The sequence below is a fragment of the Capricornis sumatraensis genome, chromosome 8 (assembly GCF_032405125.1).
Source record: "Capricornis sumatraensis isolate serow.1 chromosome 8, serow.2, whole genome shotgun sequence".
Classification (NCBI taxonomy): Eukaryota; Metazoa; Chordata; class Mammalia; order Artiodactyla; family Bovidae; genus Capricornis; species Capricornis sumatraensis.
Genome location: NC_091076.1, coordinates 10,057,286 through 10,079,112, shown reverse-complemented (window position 1 = coordinate 10,079,112; position 21,827 = coordinate 10,057,286). Strand labels below are relative to the sequence as shown.

General features: G+C 49.4%; 2 protein-coding genes across 2 annotated transcripts; both read right to left on the bottom strand.

Annotated features, from left to right (window-relative positions):
• Window positions 1-10,185, bottom strand: EEF1G (eukaryotic translation elongation factor 1 gamma). Its single transcript, XM_068976592.1, has 10 exons — window positions 10,136-10,185; window positions 8,888-9,046; window positions 8,156-8,219; window positions 7,857-7,999; window positions 7,240-7,383; window positions 4,577-4,706; window positions 3,956-4,169; window positions 1,296-1,468; window positions 1,083-1,207; window positions 1-860 (listed from the first exon to the last, which is right to left on the bottom strand). The coding sequence occupies exons 1-10, from the start codon at window positions 10,145-10,147 to the stop codon at window positions 702-704; spliced, it is 1,323 nt and encodes a 440-aa protein (XP_068832693.1). The 5' UTR covers window positions 10,148-10,185; the 3' UTR covers window positions 1-701.
• A 1,059-nt stretch (window positions 10,186-11,244) lies between these two features.
• Window positions 11,245-20,668, bottom strand: TUT1 (terminal uridylyl transferase 1, U6 snRNA-specific). The gene is made up of 9 exons (XM_068977984.1): window positions 20,562-20,668; window positions 18,920-19,110; window positions 15,882-16,197; window positions 15,617-15,717; window positions 14,271-14,740; window positions 13,287-13,396; window positions 13,029-13,139; window positions 12,767-12,853; window positions 11,245-12,392 (listed from the first exon to the last, which is right to left on the bottom strand). Exons 1-9 carry the CDS (start codon window positions 20,641-20,643, stop codon window positions 11,245-11,247), a joined length of 2,616 nt encoding a protein of 871 aa, XP_068834085.1. The 5' UTR covers window positions 20,644-20,668.
• Between the last annotated feature and the right edge of the window lie 1,159 nt (window positions 20,669-21,827).

Genomic DNA, 21,827 nt, shown 5'->3' with positions numbered 1-21,827 from the left:
TTTATGACTGCTCTACATTCCAGGAAGCAGCAGGGTGTGTTTATGGTACAGGATCCAGGGACACCCACTGGGTTCAAAATTCTGCCTCCACCACCTAAGACGTGTGATCACAGGCAAGTTACTTAAATCTTGGAACCCCACTTCCTTGTGAGAAAGTAGGGATACCCCAGAGATGATCCGCTGCCAAGTTGGGCCCACAGGCCAGTTATCTGTTCCAAGGAGTCTGTGCCTCGTCTTGTTGGTCTGAAGTGTTAAAACTCTGATCCTTGGGAATGGCTGCTGCCCCACCGGGCAGCGGCGGGGAGTCGTGTTAAGTGGCTGTGTTCTCACCCCACCAGCAGGTACTCTCCCCCTTCACGGGGGAGGGTCTGGAATTAGGTAGCTACAAAGCCCCGTGTCACCACCTCCTAACTACATCCAATCTTTCCCAGCTAAGCTAGAAGATGGTCATCACGGAAGAAGCAATGCAGGAAAACAAAAACTGAGGAGTGGCCTCTCTGCTCTTCTGAAGACTTCTCTCCTGTGCAGGGAGGTCCCGCAGGCACGGACAGAACCCTGCTCCAACACATCTACTCCCCTCTGAAGAAGCCATCACCCACAAAGGAGGCAGCACAGGGAAGGGTTCCGTGTTCAGTTTCCTTTAATGAGCCCCATTCTCCCCGAAGGGCAGGTGCAGGCGGCTGGGCGATGGCAAGAGGTGTTCACTTGAAGATCTTGCCCTGATTGAAGGCTTTGCCCACATGCTGGAAGGCCCCTTCCCAGCAAAAGTATTCTCGAACCAGCGTCTGGGTCTCCTCGCTGCTGGGATCCAGTTTCCGCCATGTGTACGACTCGTAGTCCACCTGCCAATCTGGACTCAGCTGGGGAGAAAAAGTCAGGGAAGAAGCATGTGGTCAGGTTATCGGACACTGTCCCATACCTGTTACTTCCAGCTCAGACACCCATCATCAGAGCGCAGGATGCCTGTGAACATGACTGCTCTTTCATGGGCACATTCCTTGAACTCTCCAGGACACCCTCTGACTCAGGAATATGAGTGCATTTCCCAAATCCTTGCCCCACCTCCCCTGCACCTTCCTCACCGGAAAAGCAAGCTCCTGGCCTCGAAAGACCCAGACCCCAGAAATAGAGCTGCTATTGTTGGTTCCAAAGAGAATGACGCTGGCAAAGGCATTCTTCCTCAGTTTGTCCAGTCGCTGGAACATTCCTGAAGGGGAAGAAGAACATTCAGCCTTTGAAATCGTATCACCCACTACCGTGGCCTCCCTTCCTCCCCCTCAGAGCCATCTTCTCACCAGTGATGAGGTTGCAACTCATGAAGGTCTGGGTGAGCTCTTCAGGGAAGCGATACTCAGAGTACCAAAGGGACCAGCCATCCTTATCAAAGTGATCCCAAAAGTACGGCAGCGCCACGGAGAGTGTATCCTCGTTGGAGTACTTGCGCTTAAATTCATCCAACACAAAGGTACTGCATGGAGGGAATAAAGCAAGGAAGTCAAGGTGGGGAAGGTCCGACTGAGGCAACAGATGTCGCCAGGCTGAAAGAAGTTAAGGGCGTTTTCAAGCCAAAGTACTGCTTTACAGAAAGTCACTGGACTGGCAGATGGATATCTCCTCAAGGGAAGAGAGCTGAGGGGTATGAGAGGGGGCCAGGGCAGCTAGGTACATGGTATGCAAGGCCTGGGGTCGGTGGGGCCCCGGAGGCCCAAGGAAGGCCCCGGCCATCTGCCCCAAGAAAGGTGTGGCGAGCTGCTGCCCCCTGGTGGAGACTCCCAGTGAGAACTCTTCTTTCCTGTCTGGCCCCTCCCAGGGATCCTCTCCATGAGTCACACTTGGTTCCTGACTCACCCAAGTCGCTGCCCACACCCCCACCCCCATCACACAGGCCTCTTCGGGTTACACACACTATAATATGACGGCAATGTTAAGAGATGAATGTTTTCAAAGGGCCTCCATGCCAACTCCTACAACCGCGTCCTTCAGTTACTCTGCCCAGAAACAAGTTCAGGAGCTGAAAACCCCTCAGGTGGTCTCTGGAGCAATCCAGCACAGGGACAGACACCAGGGTGCCAGCGTCAGAATAGGAGAGGTGCCCCACCATGGCAAGCAGGCTTCCGTTTTGTTTTTTCCAATCATAAACACAGATGCTGCCTGAAGAAGGTCACTTGTGATGCCGTAATATTTTACTGTATTTCCCACTGGGGCTGTTCCAAAGATGCTGCATGTAGGCTGTGCCTTACACAATTTGTTCATCGCCTGGCTACTGAGAATGTTACGTGACATAAATCTCTTAAACGCCCTTATACTGAATGTTTAACTTGTTCAATTATTAGTATAAGTAAGTCAACAAACTTGTAGAGTCAAAGACTGTTACCGTTCCTCCTTTTATAAACAAATTTGGTTAAGGAGTGTGACTTGCTCACTGTTATAATGTAGCCAAGAACTGCCTTTTAACCAGAGGTCCTAGGCTCTTCCCAAATGCACATCAGAGACCTCATCTGAGGAGCTTTACTGTCTCAACCACCTCAGAAGTGGAACTGGGGAGTTTTCTTTCACTTCCTCCCGAACTTTATTATTCATGATCACGTGTCCATTTCTCCCCTTAAACTGAACATATGCTCTCTAAACAGCTCCTGAAACAAGTTAGCTCAAAGGCCTTAAAATAACTAAAGTTAACTCTGGACTCATTTGAGTCTTGTCTTTCTGTCTTTGAAGACAACACCTTTAAAAATCCTGGGGTAAAGCATTTGGGCAGCTCAGGAGAGCACCATGGTAATGTAACCAACAGGTATGAATAGACATGCCAAAACAATAACAAAGAATGCACAGGTTACTAAAGATTTATTAATGTTTACTGCCTGATTTATTTTCTGCCCAGTGTACAGACCCGAAATATGGGAATGTCTCCAGCTATCTGTTACAACAGCATATACAGTTTGGGTTGTATACTGCACATACCAAAAATGCTGCTCAGTCCTGACCTGATCTTGTGCTAAAAGGTTCAGAAGCACATCTTTTAAAGAGCAGCTGTGTCAGGAGCCTCTTGTATGAAGTGCCTGGGAGGAAGATATCTCAGCTACAGCCCAAGTTGGTCCCCAAATTGGAAAGCAGCGGTTTCTTAGAGCAACTCTCCAGTACCATGCTTGTTGCTTATCACCACACATACTTCTTATGCCCATCACCAATGTGTGCTCCTTCATCCCATATACAAAGCACTACAAAATGCGGAGGTCAAACAATCCTGCATCCCAAAGGACCAACTAGTGACAAGACAGATGGCTTTGGGAAAGGCAGAGGGAGTGGGCAAGAAAGAGAGAAAAGAGAACTAAGTGATGCGACCACAGAAGACATTTCTCATATTGCTTGAAACTCATTAATAGGGTGACACAGAGCAGCAGCTGAAAAAAGATACGATTCTAAAAATCTCCCCTCTACTGTACTCTTTCTTCCAAGAACCCTACACAGTCGCCCACCTCATCTGCCTCTTTCTCCTTGAGGGGTTTAACTCCCTTCGTCTGGGAAACCACCAGACAAGCACTATATAGCTATAGTCACCATTCTTTCTCTTAGTGAGCAATTCTGATACAGGCTGGTGCAGCAAAAAGACAATCAAAGGCTACTGATGTGGTGTCTGCTGCCTCAGCAAAGCCAGCCCAGCAGAACCAATGCCAGGCGCTCTCTGCATCTTCATCCTTCTTGCACCCCTTGATGTACTAGTTCCCAGCCATCTCAAATCTCGACAAGTGCACCCAAGACCAAACAAGTCACCAGCAAGTCACCTCCACACCGAATTCTGGGCCCGTCTGCTTTCTTTGCTAGAAAGAAGTTCTGATATTCTCAAATACCAGATGCACTAGAAACTTGCTTTCTTTTTTAAAATTCACCCATCTGTTGTTGATAAGCAACTCAATTTTGTATGGACAACCTAAAATCCCAAGCCCTCCAACATCCATACCTCTTGGGCAGATGGGCAAAGGGATCCTTGGCCTTCGGCTCAGCAGCCAGCGCCTGCTCACATTCATCCAGCTCCTCCTCAGGAGCAGGGGCAGCCGCCTTCTTCTCCTCTTTACCCTCCTTCCGCTCCGCCTGGGGCTTCGGCTTCTCTTCTCGAGAACCTTTCTCCTTCCGTGGGGTGTCCTTTTTAGGCTGGCTCTCTGCAAACTTTTTAGCTAGTGCAAAAGAGAGGAAGAAAAGTCAGTGTCTCGCCTCTTTCCACATCCCTCCCAAACCAGGTACAAGCATAGTAACGGGAGGAAAACTACCAGGGGGCCAATTAAGGGACCCAGATGCCACAGTGCCTGCCACCAGTTCAGTGTACGTCCCTGAGCAAGACTGCAACCCTCATCGACTAATACATGCATACCAGAATTCTACGTGTTAACACAAAAGAGTGCCAGCATACGGGCGTGTAAGAATTAACAATGTGTAAGAGTGTCACACAAGATTAGCTACTACACACAATGCCCTATGTTCTGTGCGTCCACATAGTCCAAAACCCAGACAGGAAATCTAGGGGTTAAGACTGAGCAAACCAGTCCCCTGAACCTGCCTGCATGTCCCCGGACCTCAGACTTACCATCAAACTGGGCCATTTTCTCACAGAGTTTCACCTCTCCCAAGACAGCCCGGAACTGGGGCTGGTTAATGCAGGTGAGGAACCAGCGGTTGGTATTAGGGAAGGCCTGGCGGAAAGAAGGCTCCAGAACCTGCCAGGATGCGAGAATGGACATGAAGTCAGTGGAGGGAAACATCCTGATGTGTCTGAGCCAGAGCCAGAGACCCATGCTTCTGTCTACACTGAAGCTCCAGCTCCTTTTCAGCCCCTAGACACCAGCTTTCCCAGGAGGGCTATGCCCACCTACCTTACTGGTCTCTCTCTAGCACCCCATCCAGTTTAATGGATGCTGGTCCCACCGTCCGTTCACTATGCATGGACTTGGCAGGAATACTTACATCATCCCTTACTCCTTTTACAAAGCCATTTCATACCTACAATTTCATGCGTCAGTAAAATTGAAAAGGCTGGGACCAACAGAGGGCTACCAACTCCCTCTGCCAAATAAATAACAAAAACTACCTACATGAACTGCGTGATATGTGAGAAATACACATATCATCAAAGTTCAGAAAGTAAATATTTGACAGCAAAAGAAATGTTTTATTTCAGAATGACAGTCCTTAAAACTCAGTTTCATGAAAAATTAATTTACCGTTGTTTCCATTTACCAAGACCAGAGGGAAAACAATGCTATCAGGGCCACGCCACCATCACCTCTGTAGGGCTGGTTCTCAAATCCTGCCCCACGACTCTCAAGCTACATGCCTCTGGCGGGCTACATTTCTCTCGCCCACACAACATGCAAAGACTCACTAAGATGGTCCCCGTTAGGCCTTGGCACAGGCTCTGACAAGAGTAGGTGCTTGTTTCTTTGTGGTTATCACATTACTATTCTGGACCAGCATCGGTTCAAGGACTGCTGTTTAGAACCAGCAATGTGCCATCTTTAACCCAGTAACCTCAATGGTGATTATTTCTACCTTAGTTTTATAGATTCCATGCAGCGAAGAAGACTAATGGAACTCACACACACAGCCCCCTCCCACACCCGCCCTCCTCAACAACCAATGAGTACTGAAGCCAAGAACTATTCCAAGTTCTGCCTCCAAAGATCCTAATGCTGAAGCAGCCACCCCTACCTCTGTCTTCACAACTAAACACAAACAGGCTGCCCTAGGAACATGGGAACAAACTACACATAACAGCTGCCAAACAGAAATTACGGGCCGCAGAATAATACCGAACTTCTCAGGAGGGGAAGCAGTTGCGATGTACGAAGATAAGGTTAGGGGGTCCTCATTAAAAGAGAACCAGGCATGACTTTCTCTACATAAGAGAAGTCATTTTTGGCCCAAGCCAGTCTGTGATCTGAACCTGGCTCTAATACTTGTCTTTGAACAGGTCATAGTAATGAATGATCTTAAGGGCTTCCCTGGTGGCTTCGTGGTAAAGAATTCACCTGCAATGCAGGAGCCACAGGAGGTGAGGATTCAACCCCTGGGTCGGGAAGCCATCCTGGAGAAGGGAATGGCAACCCCCTCCAGTATTCTTGCCTAGAGAATCCCATGGACAGAGGAGCCTGGTGGGCTACTGTCCCTGGGGTCGCAAAAGTCAGATACAACTTAGCGATGTCAGATACAACTTAGCGATTAAACCATCAACCATCAAAGGAATAAAAGATCACAGGAACAAAAGACTACAGAAAGAAAAGTAACAACAGCAAAGATATTATATCAGTAGTAAAGACTCCCAATCTTGTTTCAGTGATAAAGATTAGCCTAAAGCCCTCAACTACCGGATCAACTGGAACCGAAGAGACGATGATGATGATGGCACTTTCTGACCCTCGTGACTTCAATTAAGGTTCAAACCATTAGCCACCCAAGCCCCTTCATGAGTATGCGTGTGCGTGCATGCTCAGTCACGTTTGTCTTATGACCCTATGGACTATAGCCCGCCAGGCTCCTCTGTCCATGGGATTTCCCAGGCAAGATTATTGGGGGTTGCCATTTCCTTCGCCTTAGCTTGAAACTTCCAATTTTGCTGTTAGGATAAACGCTTGGTGTTTTCCTTACCTGCTACAAGCAATAATAATAAATCCTTCTTTATCCTGCTCTCTGGCCTGGTAGTCTTTTGGCTCAACGCCCCTCAAGAGGCAAGCCCAGTTTTCCAGTAACAGTGGTCCTCAAGTAAGACTAGCTGTTGGGGCTTCCCTGGTGGCTCAGTGGGAAAGAATCCATCTGCCAATGCAGGACACAAGAGCTCAAGCCCTGATCCAGGAAGATCCTACCTGCCACGGAACAACTATACCCTTGTGCTACAACTATTCTAGAGCCTGGGAGCTACAACTACCAAAGCCCACAGCCTAGAGCCTGAGCGCTGCTAAAAGAGAGGTCACTGCTATGACAGGCTTGCACACCATGACGCAGAGGAGCCCCCACTCATCGACACTAGAGAAAAGCCCAGGAAGCAATGAAGACCCAGCACAGCTATTAAAAAAAAGACCCTGCAGGCCCAGCTCACACGTAGCACAATTAGATAAATAAATACTTACACAAAAAGGCCTAGCTGTTACCTCAGACCCTCTCACATCAGCAAAATACAGGCAACCTGGCAGACGTGTCACTTTGTTTCTAACCCTCATCTACCCCCTGCCGACCCAGATTCTTTATAAATTTCACCTGTTTATAAAGCCACAACAGGGTGCAGACAACTGTGATGTCAGCCAGCGTCACACGTTCGCCCACCAGAAAAGTTCTCGTCTTCAAGTGAGCATCCAGCAGCCCCAGAATTCGCCTCACCTCCTCCTTTGCATTCTCTGTGGCCTATTGATTTAAAATGATCAGGCTCAGCAGTGGGTAGCAAGCCCTGTCCCTGCCCTTCTCCCCCAATGACAGAACCAAAATAGCTATTCCACTGAGTCCTGGCTCGCTGCAAATGTATCATAAATGAAGCTCTCAATGTTAAATTTCTTCAGGGTGCAGTCTGGCTTCATTTCAAACTGTACTAATCACAGTCATACATCTTTGAATTTTAGAAGTCACCTTAGAGGTCATCTGGTCTAACTATACTCCCTTACCATCTGATACAATCTTTTTACAGCAGAAATCTCTGGTCTGTCCCTCAGACCTCCGACCTCCACGGGGTCTGCCCAGCGCTCCCCAGCACTCCCAGCTTACATCCCAAAGATTTAACTATTTAGGTGTTCTTGGCATCGCCCTTCCTATTCCTTCGTCCCGGATGCTCAGGAAGCGGACGCCACCCCGGCCCGTGGTCTCCCCCAAGTTCCAAGGCTCACCTGCTTGTTGTGGTGCATGATGCCCAAGGTCGGGAACACCCAGGTGCTGGCTGGTGGCACTATGTCGCTATCAGCAAAGCTCACCCACTGCACCACCTGCGCCGCTGCCTCGGGAGTACTTCCCCGCAGCTCCTCGTTGCTCACTGCAGAGGCGGAACATGAAGGTCAGAACTCTGGGGTTATGCCAAGACCAGTCCAGGTGCCTGGAAATTCCTCTTTCTGTCCACTCCAGCTCCCCCACCCTCCCCTACGCCTCACCATCTCCAGACCCTCCCACTCCCACAGCCACTGCAGATTACCATAGTAGGCAATGGCATTGCTCTCGAACACACAGAATCCATCGTCACCCTCAAAGGCTGGAACCTGGTGACAAAATAGTCAAAAGTAAAATACACAGCAGTTTCTCACTAGTCAAGTCCAGGAGGCTCAACTGTTTTGAATAGAAGTTTTTATATAAGGCTGATATCCCTTGCTAACCAAACTCAACGCTATCTGAAACTCAAGAACCAAAACTACATGACTAACTTGCTACCCCCTACAATGTGAACTCACATAAGAAACCCCCCAAATTTAGATATTATTAGATATTTGTACATAATTCCTCAATCAAATAAGCAAAAGGCAAGAAACCAAGTCCTCTACTGCTTTCTATATTATCCAGAGCATTACTACCTACTACTCCACTGGACTTGACTTAGCATGGTTATTTATCTACCTCCCTAAGCCTCTTGAGGCAAGAATTTCACTCACAGCAGGTATCTGACCTATTGACATTTGCACTGAAATCAGTCAAAATCCATTCAGTCTGCCTCGAAGCTTGTGTTTTACAGGAAATCACTGAAGAATTCTGTACTATTTTTAACTACAAATAAATCACCATTATCTCAAAAGTTTTAAGTCTCTGCAGTGTAGGGGAAAAAAATAACATGAAAAGATCCCCTTTAAAGATGGAAGCCATTTTCAGAGTGATGGCTTCTCAGTTCTCCTTGGGTTCTCAGGACCAAAGGCCCCTCTTCCACTTCCCTACTCACCTTGCCAGCAGGAAATTTACGGAGAAATTCGGGGGTGCGGTTGGTTTGGCCAAAATGGAAGTGGGGTGGTGCGGAGAGCACGCGGACCTGAGCCCCGCTGTACTGAGCGGCAATGAGGGCCTTGAAGGCCCTCCAGTTTTCAGGATATGTGTACAGGGTCTGTGGGGAAAAGATGGGGAATAAAACATTAATGACTAGAAGGGTCCCAGTCCTAAATGTTTCCAGGGAATGACTTCCCTGAGTAACCCCAATCCATTTCACCTCACTCCCTCTGGTGAACCAAGTTAGTTCTTCCGTGTCTGCCGTCAAGTGTAACCAGAGTCCCCTGAAATACCGAGGACAGAGCTACACACCGACTGCTAAATAAAGCTTGTTGACAGATTTGACCTTCTCTAAGGACGCCTCTAGAAGCATTCTCTTCCCCTCAAATATATTTCCAAGAAATACAGAACTTCTAGGTCCCTCAGACTCCATCTGCTGACAAACACACAGCCCTCCCTTCCCCAGAGCCCTTGTTCATTCATTCATGGTTCCCGAGTGCCTGACTACTCTACTGCTGAGCCGCTCACCCTTCAGAAGTATCACGCTTGTTTCCAAGACACACACATCGACCAAGACACTTCCGAGCCCACTCCAAATAGCCACGGGAACCGAATGGCATCTTAAATCAACTCGGTCTCCCTAAAAACCCTTTCATTTCTTGTCACGCATTCCATCTCTTCGGTCCTGTCCCGCAGTGAGTTCTCCGGGTTGCCTTCTCCCCTTCTATTAACCTGGCCAGAGAGGTCCAATTGGCCTGACTTCCCTGTCCGGAGACTCTTCTCGCTCCCCAACCTCCCCGCCGGACCACCCTTAACCGTGGCCAGCCGTACCTGCCCATAAAGACCTTCCTCTTCGCCCTGTCCCTCCTGTTGCCCCACAAAACGGTCGCAAAAGTTTTGCCAACCTGCCCGGATCCCACGTCTCGAGGCGGCAATGAACCCGAACTGCTTTATCAAGCTCCAGATTGCCAGAATCTGGCATCCGTTTTCTCCTCTACCCCAGACCCTTCCACCTCTCCGGCCTCCCAGAGCCCTAGCCTCAGTTCCCCTCTGGGGCCTGGAGGCCCTACTCTCGAACAGTACGATTTCTAAACCCCGGATCAGTTCCCGACTCAGCTGCAGAACCCCTCTGACGCCGGCTGAGCCCGCTCGGGCAGAGGATGGCGTCGGATAGGATGACCTGGATCGCCGGAGCCGGCAAACTTACCCCAGCCGCCATGGTGATACCGCAGAGAAAGGGGGTGGGGCTCTCCGCGCTGCCGCAAAGTAAGCCGTCAGGGAGAGAAGGGAGGGGGGAAGGGGAGAGCCGTGGAGAAACAGCAGCCGGAAAGCGAGGACGGCATAGAAGGCTTACGCACGACAGTTCGGTATCCCGCAGCAGCTGAATGGAAAAAGAAGTGGGTGGGGCCTACTGGCCAGCACGGAAAAAACTCGCGCCGGCGCAGTGGAGGATGGCCAATCCGAGTCCGGACGTGGGAGGTAGACTGCGCGGAGACGCTGAGTCTTGCCTGGAAAGCCGCCCCTCTGCAGCTACGTGGCAGAGCTGCCAGCTCGGCATCTTGCTGGGCACCATAGGCGTTTCCCTCCGGGTCGCCTGGCCCATGGTGATTTGGTGAAGGTCGTGCCAGACCCACAACATCGTGGTCGTGTGACACTCATTGGGGTGGCAACTGCGTGGAGATGACGGGGTCCCACGCTCCTTTTGTTACAGCTTTCTAGAGGAGGGATTGTACATCTAACCCAAGCCCAGGTCTGAAACCCTCCGTAAAAGTGAGGCTTTTTCCACTAAACCACCTTGCAGCTCACAGGTGCTGTTACTAAGAGGCACTCTTCCGGGACCCGCAACAGGGGAGGGACTGAGGGAGAACACAGCCAAGTTCTGTCACCTTGGAGGGGCTGACAGTTCAAATGAGGGGTTGCCCTTTACCCATGCTCAGATCTGAACATTTTTTACCCAATATGAAGAGAATGGATTTAGAACCCTGGACCCAAATTTCAAGCCCGTCACCATTCATAATCTGGGCAGTAATGTAAATGAGGAAGGAAACTTGGTTCTTCCCAGGTGCAGCTCAAGCCACCCACCCAGCACTCCATCTTTCCAGAACTCAGTACTGAGAGTGTCCAGGTGCCAATCACTTGCCCCGGGCATGAAAGGAAACAGCCTGGAAGACAGACTTATTTTAGGGTGACAAGACAAGGTACCTCTGAGGGTGCACTAAGCACTTAGTTGGGGAAGGAGTATTATCACCAGGTGGAAATAGAGGAAACTAGTGTTCATTAAACTAGCAGCTTTATTGCCTTTCAGGGTTCCCATCTTCACTTAAGCAGATTTCGAAGTGCTTGAGGGAGAAAAACCTGTAAGAAATGATGGAGATCAGGGAACAGGCCTTGAGAATCCTGGAGTGGGGTCACAGTGAGACTCTGGTCAGCCTGGGAGGCGGACGCCACGAAGGTCAGGAGTGGCTCAGCCTCTGGCCTCTGTTCAGTACTGCTCAGTCCCCGCAGCTCCCGGGTGACCTGAGCCTCAGTTGCCAGCCACTCTGCTCCCGAGCCAGCACCAGCTCCACCTCCTTCCTTGATTTGTTGCTGCAGGCGTCTCCGGGCACGCCGCCGCCCCTGCCACACACGGTGCCACAAGGCGCAGCGCCAGCTCACTGCGAGCGACACCCGCTTCTCGGCCTCGGCCTGAGACCCTTCACAGGGTGCCTCAGGTCCTCCGGGCCCCTGCTCGGCCAGCGCTGCGGTGCCTGACTGCCCCTCTTCTCTAGTGGCTAGATGCTTTCCGGTCATCAGGGGCAGCTCCCCCGGCTGCCCAGGGCTCCGCATCACCCAGTCCTGCACCGACTCTCCAACCTCTATGACCATCTCTTCCACGCCATCTTCACCGTGCTCCCCTGCACATCCCTGCTGCTCCTCTGGCTCCTCCTCACAGCTTTTTTTCTGTCCGTCTAGTTTTGCTCTTTTGCTTTTCCCTCCCTGGGGGGGCTCCCCAGGGCCACCTCCCTCTGACCGCAGTCTCTTGGTTCCCTGTTCTATATGGCACCCTAAGGCTTCCCTTAACACCTGGGCCAGCACAGCAGTGAGCTGGGTGAAGGAAGCAGGGGGTAAGGGGATAGGTGTTGCAGAGAGCATGGAGCTGGGGGAGCTGGGCTGCAGAAGGGGAAGCAGCCCCCAGTCCCGACCCCGGGAAGACCGCCGCTGGTACTGGAGGCTTCGACAGTAATTGGCTGCCGCTCGGCAACAGTTCTGTAGCCTCCCGGCCACTCGGCTGGTCACGTTGGCTGCCACATTGTGACTCAGGTCAAAGGGATCCTGGAGATTCATGGGGCCGAGGCGCAGGCCCTCCGAGAGATTAGAGGGCAGGCCCCCTGCCACAGGTAGTGCCTGACCCTCCCGCAGGGATAGCAGGGAGCCACGAAGATCCCAACAAGAGACGCAGGAGAAGAACTGGGCCAGCAGGGAACCTGGAGCAAAGAGGAAGAGCAGGGAAGAGGGGTCCCTTAGAGGCCAGAACTGAGATCACCCTTGTGCCACAGCCATTCCCTGAGCTGGACTTGCCTTTTCCCTCCCAAGTGGCTCAGAGGAGTGCCAGAGCCAGGCTCCTCTGATCCCAGTAAACAAGAGGTCAAACCTCTCTCCCCACAGTGCCCCCCAGATACTGCCCCTTCCCCCTGCTAGTAGCATAACCTTGGGCAAGCCACTTCATTACTCCAAGGCACAGTTTCTTCATCTGTAAAGTGGCAATAATGATATTAACTAACCCACAAGGGCTGCTGTGTGCCAGTAACTGTGTCATTAACACCACTTGTTAGTCCTCTCCCAGGCTCCCCAGACTCACTCAGAGGCTCCTTATTGGTGCTGGGCTCCAGTCTTGAGGCATCTCTGGGGAAACTACAGTCCCAGCCATCAACCTCTACCTGTTCGCCTATGAAAGTGAAAAAGTTGAAGGTCAGCCTGAAAGCAGGAAGATGGGCGGGGGCTTGGGGGGCGGATATGGTAGTGGTGGCAGAGATCTCATTCCCAGGAAGCTCAGTATGTCTAAGATGAAGAAGAGAGATGAAGGTCAGGAGATAGGGCGGGTGAAGGCCAGGCTGCTGTACCTGCTTTCTGGGTGAGCTGGGACACAGTGGGCAACACAGGAGGGGCCCTGGTCTGAAGAAAATAGATCACGAGCAAGGTCAGGGCGTAGTTATTGAGAAGTGGGCCACTCCCTGCATAAATAATTAATTCTGGTTAGATCAGAGGCAGTTCTGACCCCCTCCTTGGCAGTTTTCACAACCCCGCTTCCTTCTCTCCCCGAATCCCTGCCTCTGCCCCGACACCAACGCAGCCCCCGGTCTGTCCTGATTCATTCTCACCTGACAGCCCTCGACCCTGAGCCCAGCAGCGCAGAGTGTACACAAGGGGCCGTACTCGCCCATCCAGCTCAGAGCAGAGACTCAGGAAGCGGGAGTTGTGCAGGGCCAGCCTAAGACAGAGGGCAGACAGGGTGTCAGGGCTCAGGAGCTTGTCACCCCCCAGCTCTCACTCCAGACTTGTGTAATGGCGGCCAGCTGAAGAAGGCCAAAAGAGGGTTTCCCGGGGTGTTTCTCTGACATGGTCTGGAGAGAGTGTGTACAAAGGAACATCAAATGGGACGTCCCTAGTGGTGCAGTGGGTAAGAATCCGCCTGCCAATGCAGGGGACATGGGTTTAATCCCTGGTCTGGGAAGATTCCACATGTCTCGGAGCAACAAAGCCCCTGTGTCACAGCTACTGAAGCCCTCGTGCCCAGAGCCTGTGCGCCGCAACAAGAGAACCCCACAAACCACAACGAAGAGTAGCTCCCGCTCACCCCAACTTGAGAAGGCCCTGCAAGCAATGAAGACCTAGCGTAGCCGAAAATAAATAATAATTTAAAAAAAAAGTGAATGTTGCTTCTTAAAAAAAGAAAAAACACATCAAATGTGTTTGGGAAACACTATATCCTATAAATGTCTTGGAGAGTCACAGAGCATGTTATTAATAAGACTGATCAGAACACTTACTATGCAAAGAAACAAAGACGGGAAGGGAGAGGGAAGGAGGAAAGAGCAAGTAGGAGAGGAGGGAAGGGAGAAATTGGCCTGTCTCAACTTAGCATTTCCCAAACTTACTCAACCATGGAACTCTTTCCTAAATCCTTAAAATCAGTATCCCAGGAAACATACTTTCCAAACATTGAAATGAAAGCCAGACATGAGATAAGTGTCAGAAAGAGAGATGGGACTAAGTAAGGACAACCTCAAGCCTCAGCTGGTGCAGGGCGCCTCCCTCCCCCTCCCTAGAGTACCAGCTGGCCTTCCCCCACCAGCTCAAGGTACCGGTTACTGAGGGAGATGTCACCATGGAGACCTGAAGGCCGATGGCAGAACCTGACCACAGGGCGCCGGGCAGAGGGCACGGTCTGGACTCGGTACACTCCAGGAACACAGCCCCGAAGGATGGATCCCACCAGCTCCAGCATGGCCCCCCCTTCTGCTTTCTCCCCCTTCAGGGCCTCTGCCAGTTCCACCGCCTTCCCCAGGTCCCCCTCTCCCTGGTCCTCCTGCAGCGGTGAGGCTGGAGGCAGGGACTGGGGAGAGGCGAGGGTCTCAGAGGCCAAAGCAGAGTCTGGAGTCTGAGGTGCCAGTGAGGAGGAAGGGGCTTCAAAGTCCAGGGCTTCCGAGTCTTGAGGAGAAGCTGGAGGTTGTGAGTCTGGAGGGGAGGCTGGGGTGCAGGCCAGGGCTTGAGGATCCAGTGGGGATGCCAGAGCTGAGTCCAAGGAGGGAGATTCTGGAGCCTTTGGCGCTGGCTGTGGATGGAAATGGGATGGGTAACTGTCTCTCCTGCTGCCCCCTAACTGGGGAACAGTCCATCTCTAAGATATATCTATTACAATTTATTATGGGCTGGGCCCTATTCTAAAGGCTTTATAAAAGTACTAACTCTTTTAATCCTTACAAGCCTTTTTTAAAATTAACCTTTTAATGCCATAAAATAAACAGTCTACATTTTACAAAAATATTACAGTCAGGAAAAGCAAAAACAGGTAGAGGAACTATTTCAGATTCAATAAGACTAAAGGAGGAATTCCCTGGTGGTCCAGTGGTTAGGACTCTGCACTTCCACTGCATGGGGCACAGGTCTGATTCCTGGTCAGGGAATGAAGATCTTGCAATTTTCATGGCACAGTCAAAAAAAACAAAAACAACCTTTTGCAGGGAAGAGATACATGGGAATTCTGTACTTTCTGCTCAATTTTGCTATGAATCTAAAATAGTTCTAAAAAATAGTTTATTTAAAAAATAATAACCCTTTCCTACTCCCAAGGTAGAAACTGTACATTAGATGTTACAAAACACAGATAAGCAAAAACATAATCCATTGTTGTATGGCATTTCATATATATATATATATATATATATATATATATATATCTCTTCCAGTAAGATATTACATGTGCCATTTTGAAATTTTTTTTCCCTGTTACAAATGTCACCTATTCCATGTTGGTTCATTTTATCCTATCCAATCACATCCATGTTTCTCCAATCATAACAACCCTTTCAGGCAGGTCCTATTATCCTCATTTTACAGATAGGAGCTAAGGCATGAGAGGTCAAGGGCTCGCCCAGCGTCACACGACCATTCCCACTAACTCTTCACAGCTGCCTCCACGGTCACATACCTGGGGCTCGTCCAGGTCCCCCAGATCCAGGAAGAGGTCGAGATCACAGCCATGGACGTCAAAACTGTTTATGGAGGAGCCAAAAGGATGGATCACACAGCCTGGGTGCCGAGAAGAGAATAAGGGTCATGAGACACTGCAGGGAATAAGCGGTAGAAAAACAATGTGGCACAAAGATGGAAAAGCAAGCAAGTGAACACCACTAGCTGAGGGAGGCTGGGGATGCAGACACAGACGGCTCAGACAGAGCAGGGCAGTGACTCACCAGGGAAGAACTCTGTGAAGACTTCCTGCATTAGGGCCACCACAAGGCTCCGAAGCTGCCGCTCAGCCTCAGAGAGCTCCCTCAGCCCCACGAGCTTCACCATTTGTGCTTCCACGTCTGGGGCCTCGGCGAGTGCTTTGATCAGCTGGTGACTGTCGGGGGCCACTCTTTTGGGGGACCTAGAGGCTGGGCTCTGGAACTCTTTCTGCTCCCGTGGCCGGACCCTCAGGCGATGTCCTCCCAGGCTGTGCTGGGGCTGTGACAAAACAGCTTCCCGGGCACCCAGGTCCCCCATCTCCACGATGGCAAACACTCCCTGTCAAACCACAACAGAGACAATGATGACAGTTCTGGAACCAACAATCCAAACACATGGTCTAACAGTAGATGAGAATCTTTAAGATGGGGACCACCCTATAAATTGGAAATATTTGCTTCCAGTTTCCATAACATCAGGGAACATATTTATTTATTTTTTAGCTGTGACATAAGGCTTATGGAATGTTAATTCCCCAACCAGGGACTGAACCCTTGCCCTCAGCAGTGAAAGTGCAGAGTTCAAACCACTGGACCACCAGGGAATTCCTGCTGGGGAACATATTTAGAAAAGCAATTATCTCTCTCATTCAAATTGCACACATTTTATTCTCACCTAAGCCTGCCTCTGAAAAACTTCATTTTACTTATTTCATCAAACCCCAGTCATCCCAGTGACATTTCACTGGTTACACTAAACTCACCCCCTAACTTTTCCTGCTTTAATTCGATTCTTTTAATATTGAGAATCCATGTAATGATCACTGTGTTAAGTGTAAACATAAACACATAAACTCTGGTTTTTTTTTTAAGTCCATATTCTTTTTAAATTAATTTATTTATTTGGCTGCACTGGGTCTTATTTATGGCATGTGGCACCTAGTCTCCTGACCAGGGATTGAACCCAAGCCCTCTGCATTGGGAGCACAGTCTTAGCCACTGGACCACCACGGAAGTTCCCATTCCATATTCTTTTACATTCTCTTCAGTGGTAAAGTTAGAACCTCATTCTGCTTATAAAAAGGAGCCCTCTATAGTAACTAAGACAGTGTGGTACTGTGACAAAACTTTAGCTAGACTCATTAAGAAAAAAAGAGCAAAGGCTCTGATAAATAAAATCAGAAAAGAAAGAAGAGAAATAACAGTGGATACCACAGAAATACAAAAGGTAAGAGAATATTACGAACATGAACACCCATACACCAACAAACTGGACAACCTAGAGAAAGGGACAAATTCTTAGACTCACCCATCTTTCCAAGACTGAATCAGGAAGAAATGGAAAATCTGAATAGACTGATCATTAGGACAGAGACGGAAACAGTAATCAAAAAGTTTCCCAAAAACCAAAAGTCTAGGATCATCAAAAATTTAATACCTATCCTTCTCAAACTACTCCAAAAAACTGAAGAGGAGAGAATACTTCCTAACTTATTTTTACAAAGTCAATGTCACCAATATAAAAAGCAGACAGAGACAACACAAAAAAAGAAAACTACAGGCCATTATCTCTGGGGAACACAGATGCAAAAATCCTCAAAAAAGTATTAACAAATCCAATACAATAATACCTTAAAAGGATCATAAACCACAATCAAGTGGGATTTCAGGGATGAAGGGATGGTTTAACATCCATGAATCAATCAACATGACACATACTTTAAGAAACTGAAGGATAAAAATATGATCATCTCAATAGATGCAGGAGAAAGCATGTGACAAGATTCAGCATTCATTTATAATAAAAATTCAATAAGAGGCATAGAAGGAATGTACCTCAACATAATAAAAGTCGTATATGACAAACCCACAGTTAACATCATTCTCAACAGTACAAAATTGAGAAAATTTCTTTAAAATCAGGAGCAAGGATGTTCATCCTCATCACTCTTATTTAGCACAGTCCCAGCCAGAACTAGGCAAGAAAAATAAATGAAGGGCATCAGATTGGGAAGGAAAAGCAAAATTATCACTGTTTTCAGGTGACATGACCTTATATACAGAACAGCCTAAAGCACTTCCCTGGTGGCTCAATGGTAAAGACCCACCTGCCAATGCAGGGGACATGCATTGGTCTGGAAGATTTCACACGCCACGGAGCAACTAAGTCTGTGTGCCACAACTACTGAGCCTGTGTGCTGCAACTACTGAAGCCCGTGCACCTACAGCCTGTGCTCCGTAACTAGAGAAGCCACTGCAATGAGAAGCCCGTGCACGTCAATCAAGAGTAGCCCCTGCTCACCAAAACTAGAGAAGCCATGCACAGCAATGAAGACCTAGCTCAGCCAAAAGTAAAATAAAGTTCTTTAAAAAATCAGCTAAGTGTTCCCACATTCACTATGTACCAGACTCTCAGCCAAGTGTTCTATATGAATATCTATGTGGTAGGTACTAAGGTTTCCCTGGTGGCTCAGCAGTAAAGAATCGACCTCCAAGGCAGGGATGCAGGAGATGAGGGTTCGATCCCTGGCTTGGGAAGATCCCCTGGAGGAGAGCATGGTAACCCACTCCACTATTCTTGCCTAGAGAGTCCCATGGACAGAGGAGTTTGGCAGGCTACAGTCTATTGGGTCACAGAGTCGGACATGACTGAGGCAACTGAGCATGCATGCCCGGTAGGTACTATTATTATCTCCATTTTATATCTGAGGAGACATGAATAGCAAGGTCAAGTAACTTGCTCAAGATCTTAGTTCCCTGACAGGGAAGCCTAGTGCAAAATTAGCAATTAACAAATATTTGGCAAATGAAAGACTGATAGAATAAATAAATGACCAACAAGGCCCCCAGTGACTAACTCTGACAAACTGATAAAATCCCAGCAGGGGCAGCGGGCGAGGGTGAGAGATACAAAGCTGGACTAGCGCCCAAGTACTGCAGTGCCCAGCAAGGGCAAGTCACGTTAGGAACGAGCAGAAACAATCTGCTGGTTCCTCTCCCTCGTTTCTTCTGGTGTGCAGCACACGTGACTCATTCTTTACCCGCAGAGTCACTCACTCTACCTTGTCCTTGTCCATGACAACACTGGCCACAGGTCCAAATGCCTGGAAGTACTCAGAGAGCTGAGTAGAATCCACATCTCGGGGAAAGCCACTGACAAACACGCTTCGAAGCCCCTGGGCCTTTCGAGTAGCTCGTAGTTCCACCAGGTGCCGGTGCTTCCGGCCTCCCAGGTGGGCATCAAGGCTGGGTCCTGCAAAGACAAGCGTGAGACAAAAGCATCTGAATCGCGCTTCAGTGTACCTACTCTGACTTTGTTCTCTGCATACCTAGATCCTAGTGATTCTTCCAAGCCGCTGAAAATGTGATTTTTGAATAACAAAGTCCTGGCTCCTTTCAGCTTCCTCTCTTGTCCATTTGTCTGTACAGTGCATTCTAAGTGGTCCCCAGGAGAACTGGCTGTACACAAGTATTTCTTAAACCACCTATAAGTGCCAGATAGAGCAACACCTGTACACTGTGAAGAAACTAACAGGTAACTTATCTAGGTCATATATCAGTTCAGTTCAGTTGCTCAGTCGTGTCCAACTCTTTGCAACACCATGGATTGCAGCACGCCAGGCTTCCCTGTCCATCACCAACTCCTGGAGCTTGCTCAAACTCATGTCCATCGAGGCAGTAATGCCATCCAACCATCTTATCCTCTGTCATCCCCTTCTCCTCCTGACTTCAATACATAGATGAACTAAATAAATCAGAACCCTACACTATCTCCCACTAATCATTTCTGAGTATAATACAGAGATTCCAAGGGCAGAATCAGAAGTCACACTACCAAGAAACAAATCCTAGCTCTGTCAAGCTGTATGAAATCTTGGGCAAGTAACTTAACCTCGCTATTCATGTCTCCTCAGGTATGAAATGGAGATATTAATACTTCCTACCACATAGATACTGTTCACACATAGCACTTGGCCCGACTCTGGGACATGGTGAATGTGGGGAATCTTAGCTGATTTTTTAATTTTCTATTGCCCTTTGAGTCAGCTGTTTGACATCACCAAGGGTTATGTGAGGCCAGAGAAGACTATCCTGGATTTCTGGCTTGCCCTACTGGACAGTGGTAGGGCATTTTTCATTCACAATGAAAAAGAAAAATGAAAGATCATGTTTAGGTGAGATTATGACTCCAGACTTCAGAAGTGCAAGCTGAGGTTTCACTGGGCCTCTTGCACTGTCATAAAAGGACGTGGTCTCCTTTTCCAAACCCACCTTCCAAATGCGCATACCGCGCTACTTCACCATCTCTGCCTTTGGGGAGATTCTCTTGTAGGGCTTCTTTCCCTACTACCTTCTCTGTGATCCTGCAGCTTTCCAAACAGAGGGTATTGAAAATTATCTCCATCTCTAGATTGGGAGCTTCTTCACCTCTCTAAATTCCCTCTCTCCGCCCTAGAGCTGGATGTCCAATACCTGACAGTTAAACAGGGAATAAAATAACGAAATTTCCGTCGTGGAGATTTCAGATACCGGGACGTTGGGGTGTAAGGTGCTGGGACTCTCTCCACTTTAGAATCCCCCCGGACGGCTGAGAGAAAACGGAAGTGAGACCCTACCAACAGACTTGGCAAGAACTATGACCTGTAACCCTAATCTTCACTAGGACCCCAAAACGAAACCGCCCCCCGAGTAGCCACCGCTTACGGTTGGCTGTAGTGATGTGACAGAGGCAGCAGCGGAAACCCCCACGAGGCAGCGGCTCGATATCGGAATCCACTGCAGCCATCGTGACTCTCCGGTACTCACAAAATGCAACCACCTCAGCCACGACCGGAACTCCCTCCTACAAACGGCAACGCTCTCAGAAGCAACTTCCGCCGGTCCAATAGGAAGTGACGCACCGTCGGCCAATCGCGCGGTACACTCTGCTGAAACCGAGCTCTTTCGGCTCAGGGTTCCGTCTCCTGCCGGAGTTAGGTCTCTACCAGCGTTTGGAAAACTGTCCACGATGCTTATCTGCATGCGGTAAGCCAATTGGTGTGCTCTGAGCGGTTGAGACGTTGATTGGCCCCAAGACCATGAATATTCACAAGGCAGCCACACGGTCTGAGCCGGGTTTCTGGCCAGGCCCCCTCCTTGACAGCCGGCGGTTTCCTTGCTGGATGACCTAGGGCAGGCTGTGCCCTCCTTCGCGGGGCAGCAGAGACCCGTGGGGTTGTATCCTCAACCCCATATTTACCTGGTAGATAAAGGCGAGTCCTTCACGAAGCCCGGGCTGTTCCTAGTCTCCAAACCTCCTGAGGACTCTTATCCTCTTCCCTCTGCCGTCGGTCCTTTCTCAGAATGGTGTGCTGCGCCCGCTTCCTAGCCCTGATTGGGGAGCTCTTCCCCCCGCCCGCGCACCTTTAGAACTCCACAGGCTCACAGCCAGATGGCCTTTCTTCTTCGATAGCCGTCTGCGTGGAGTATTCACCAGATGCCAGAGCCTCCCGCCCATTTAAAGGCATGCAGCGGAAACTGCTGTGATGGCAACTGCGTAAAAACATTGGAGGGTGCTGATCCAACCGCAGACCGTTGTAGTCATTTCTCCCGACACCAGAGGTGTTGGCTTAGGCCAGGAAGAGATCAAGTTTGCTGAGGAGGCCCCAGGGACAGGGACCATGAGATAGAGGGGCCTATCAGCTGGGCTGAGCAGCTCTTACTGTGTTGATCAACCCTCAACATCGGGCTGTGAAAAGAGCAGCGGACCTGAGTCAGGCGTCTCAAACTAAACTCGAGGTAAGTCTGCTGCTTAGGCTTTTCCCCATCTCTAAAGTGCTCAAGGAGCACACAGTAAGCCTAACTTCTCTCTCCTAAGGTGCTCCTCTCATTGGAACCAGCTCGTGTCTATCTCCCAAACCCCAAAAGGCAGGAAACACCACAAGGGGGACCTCAGTATCAAAGCAGCTGCTGAGGCTGGCTGTGGGGAAT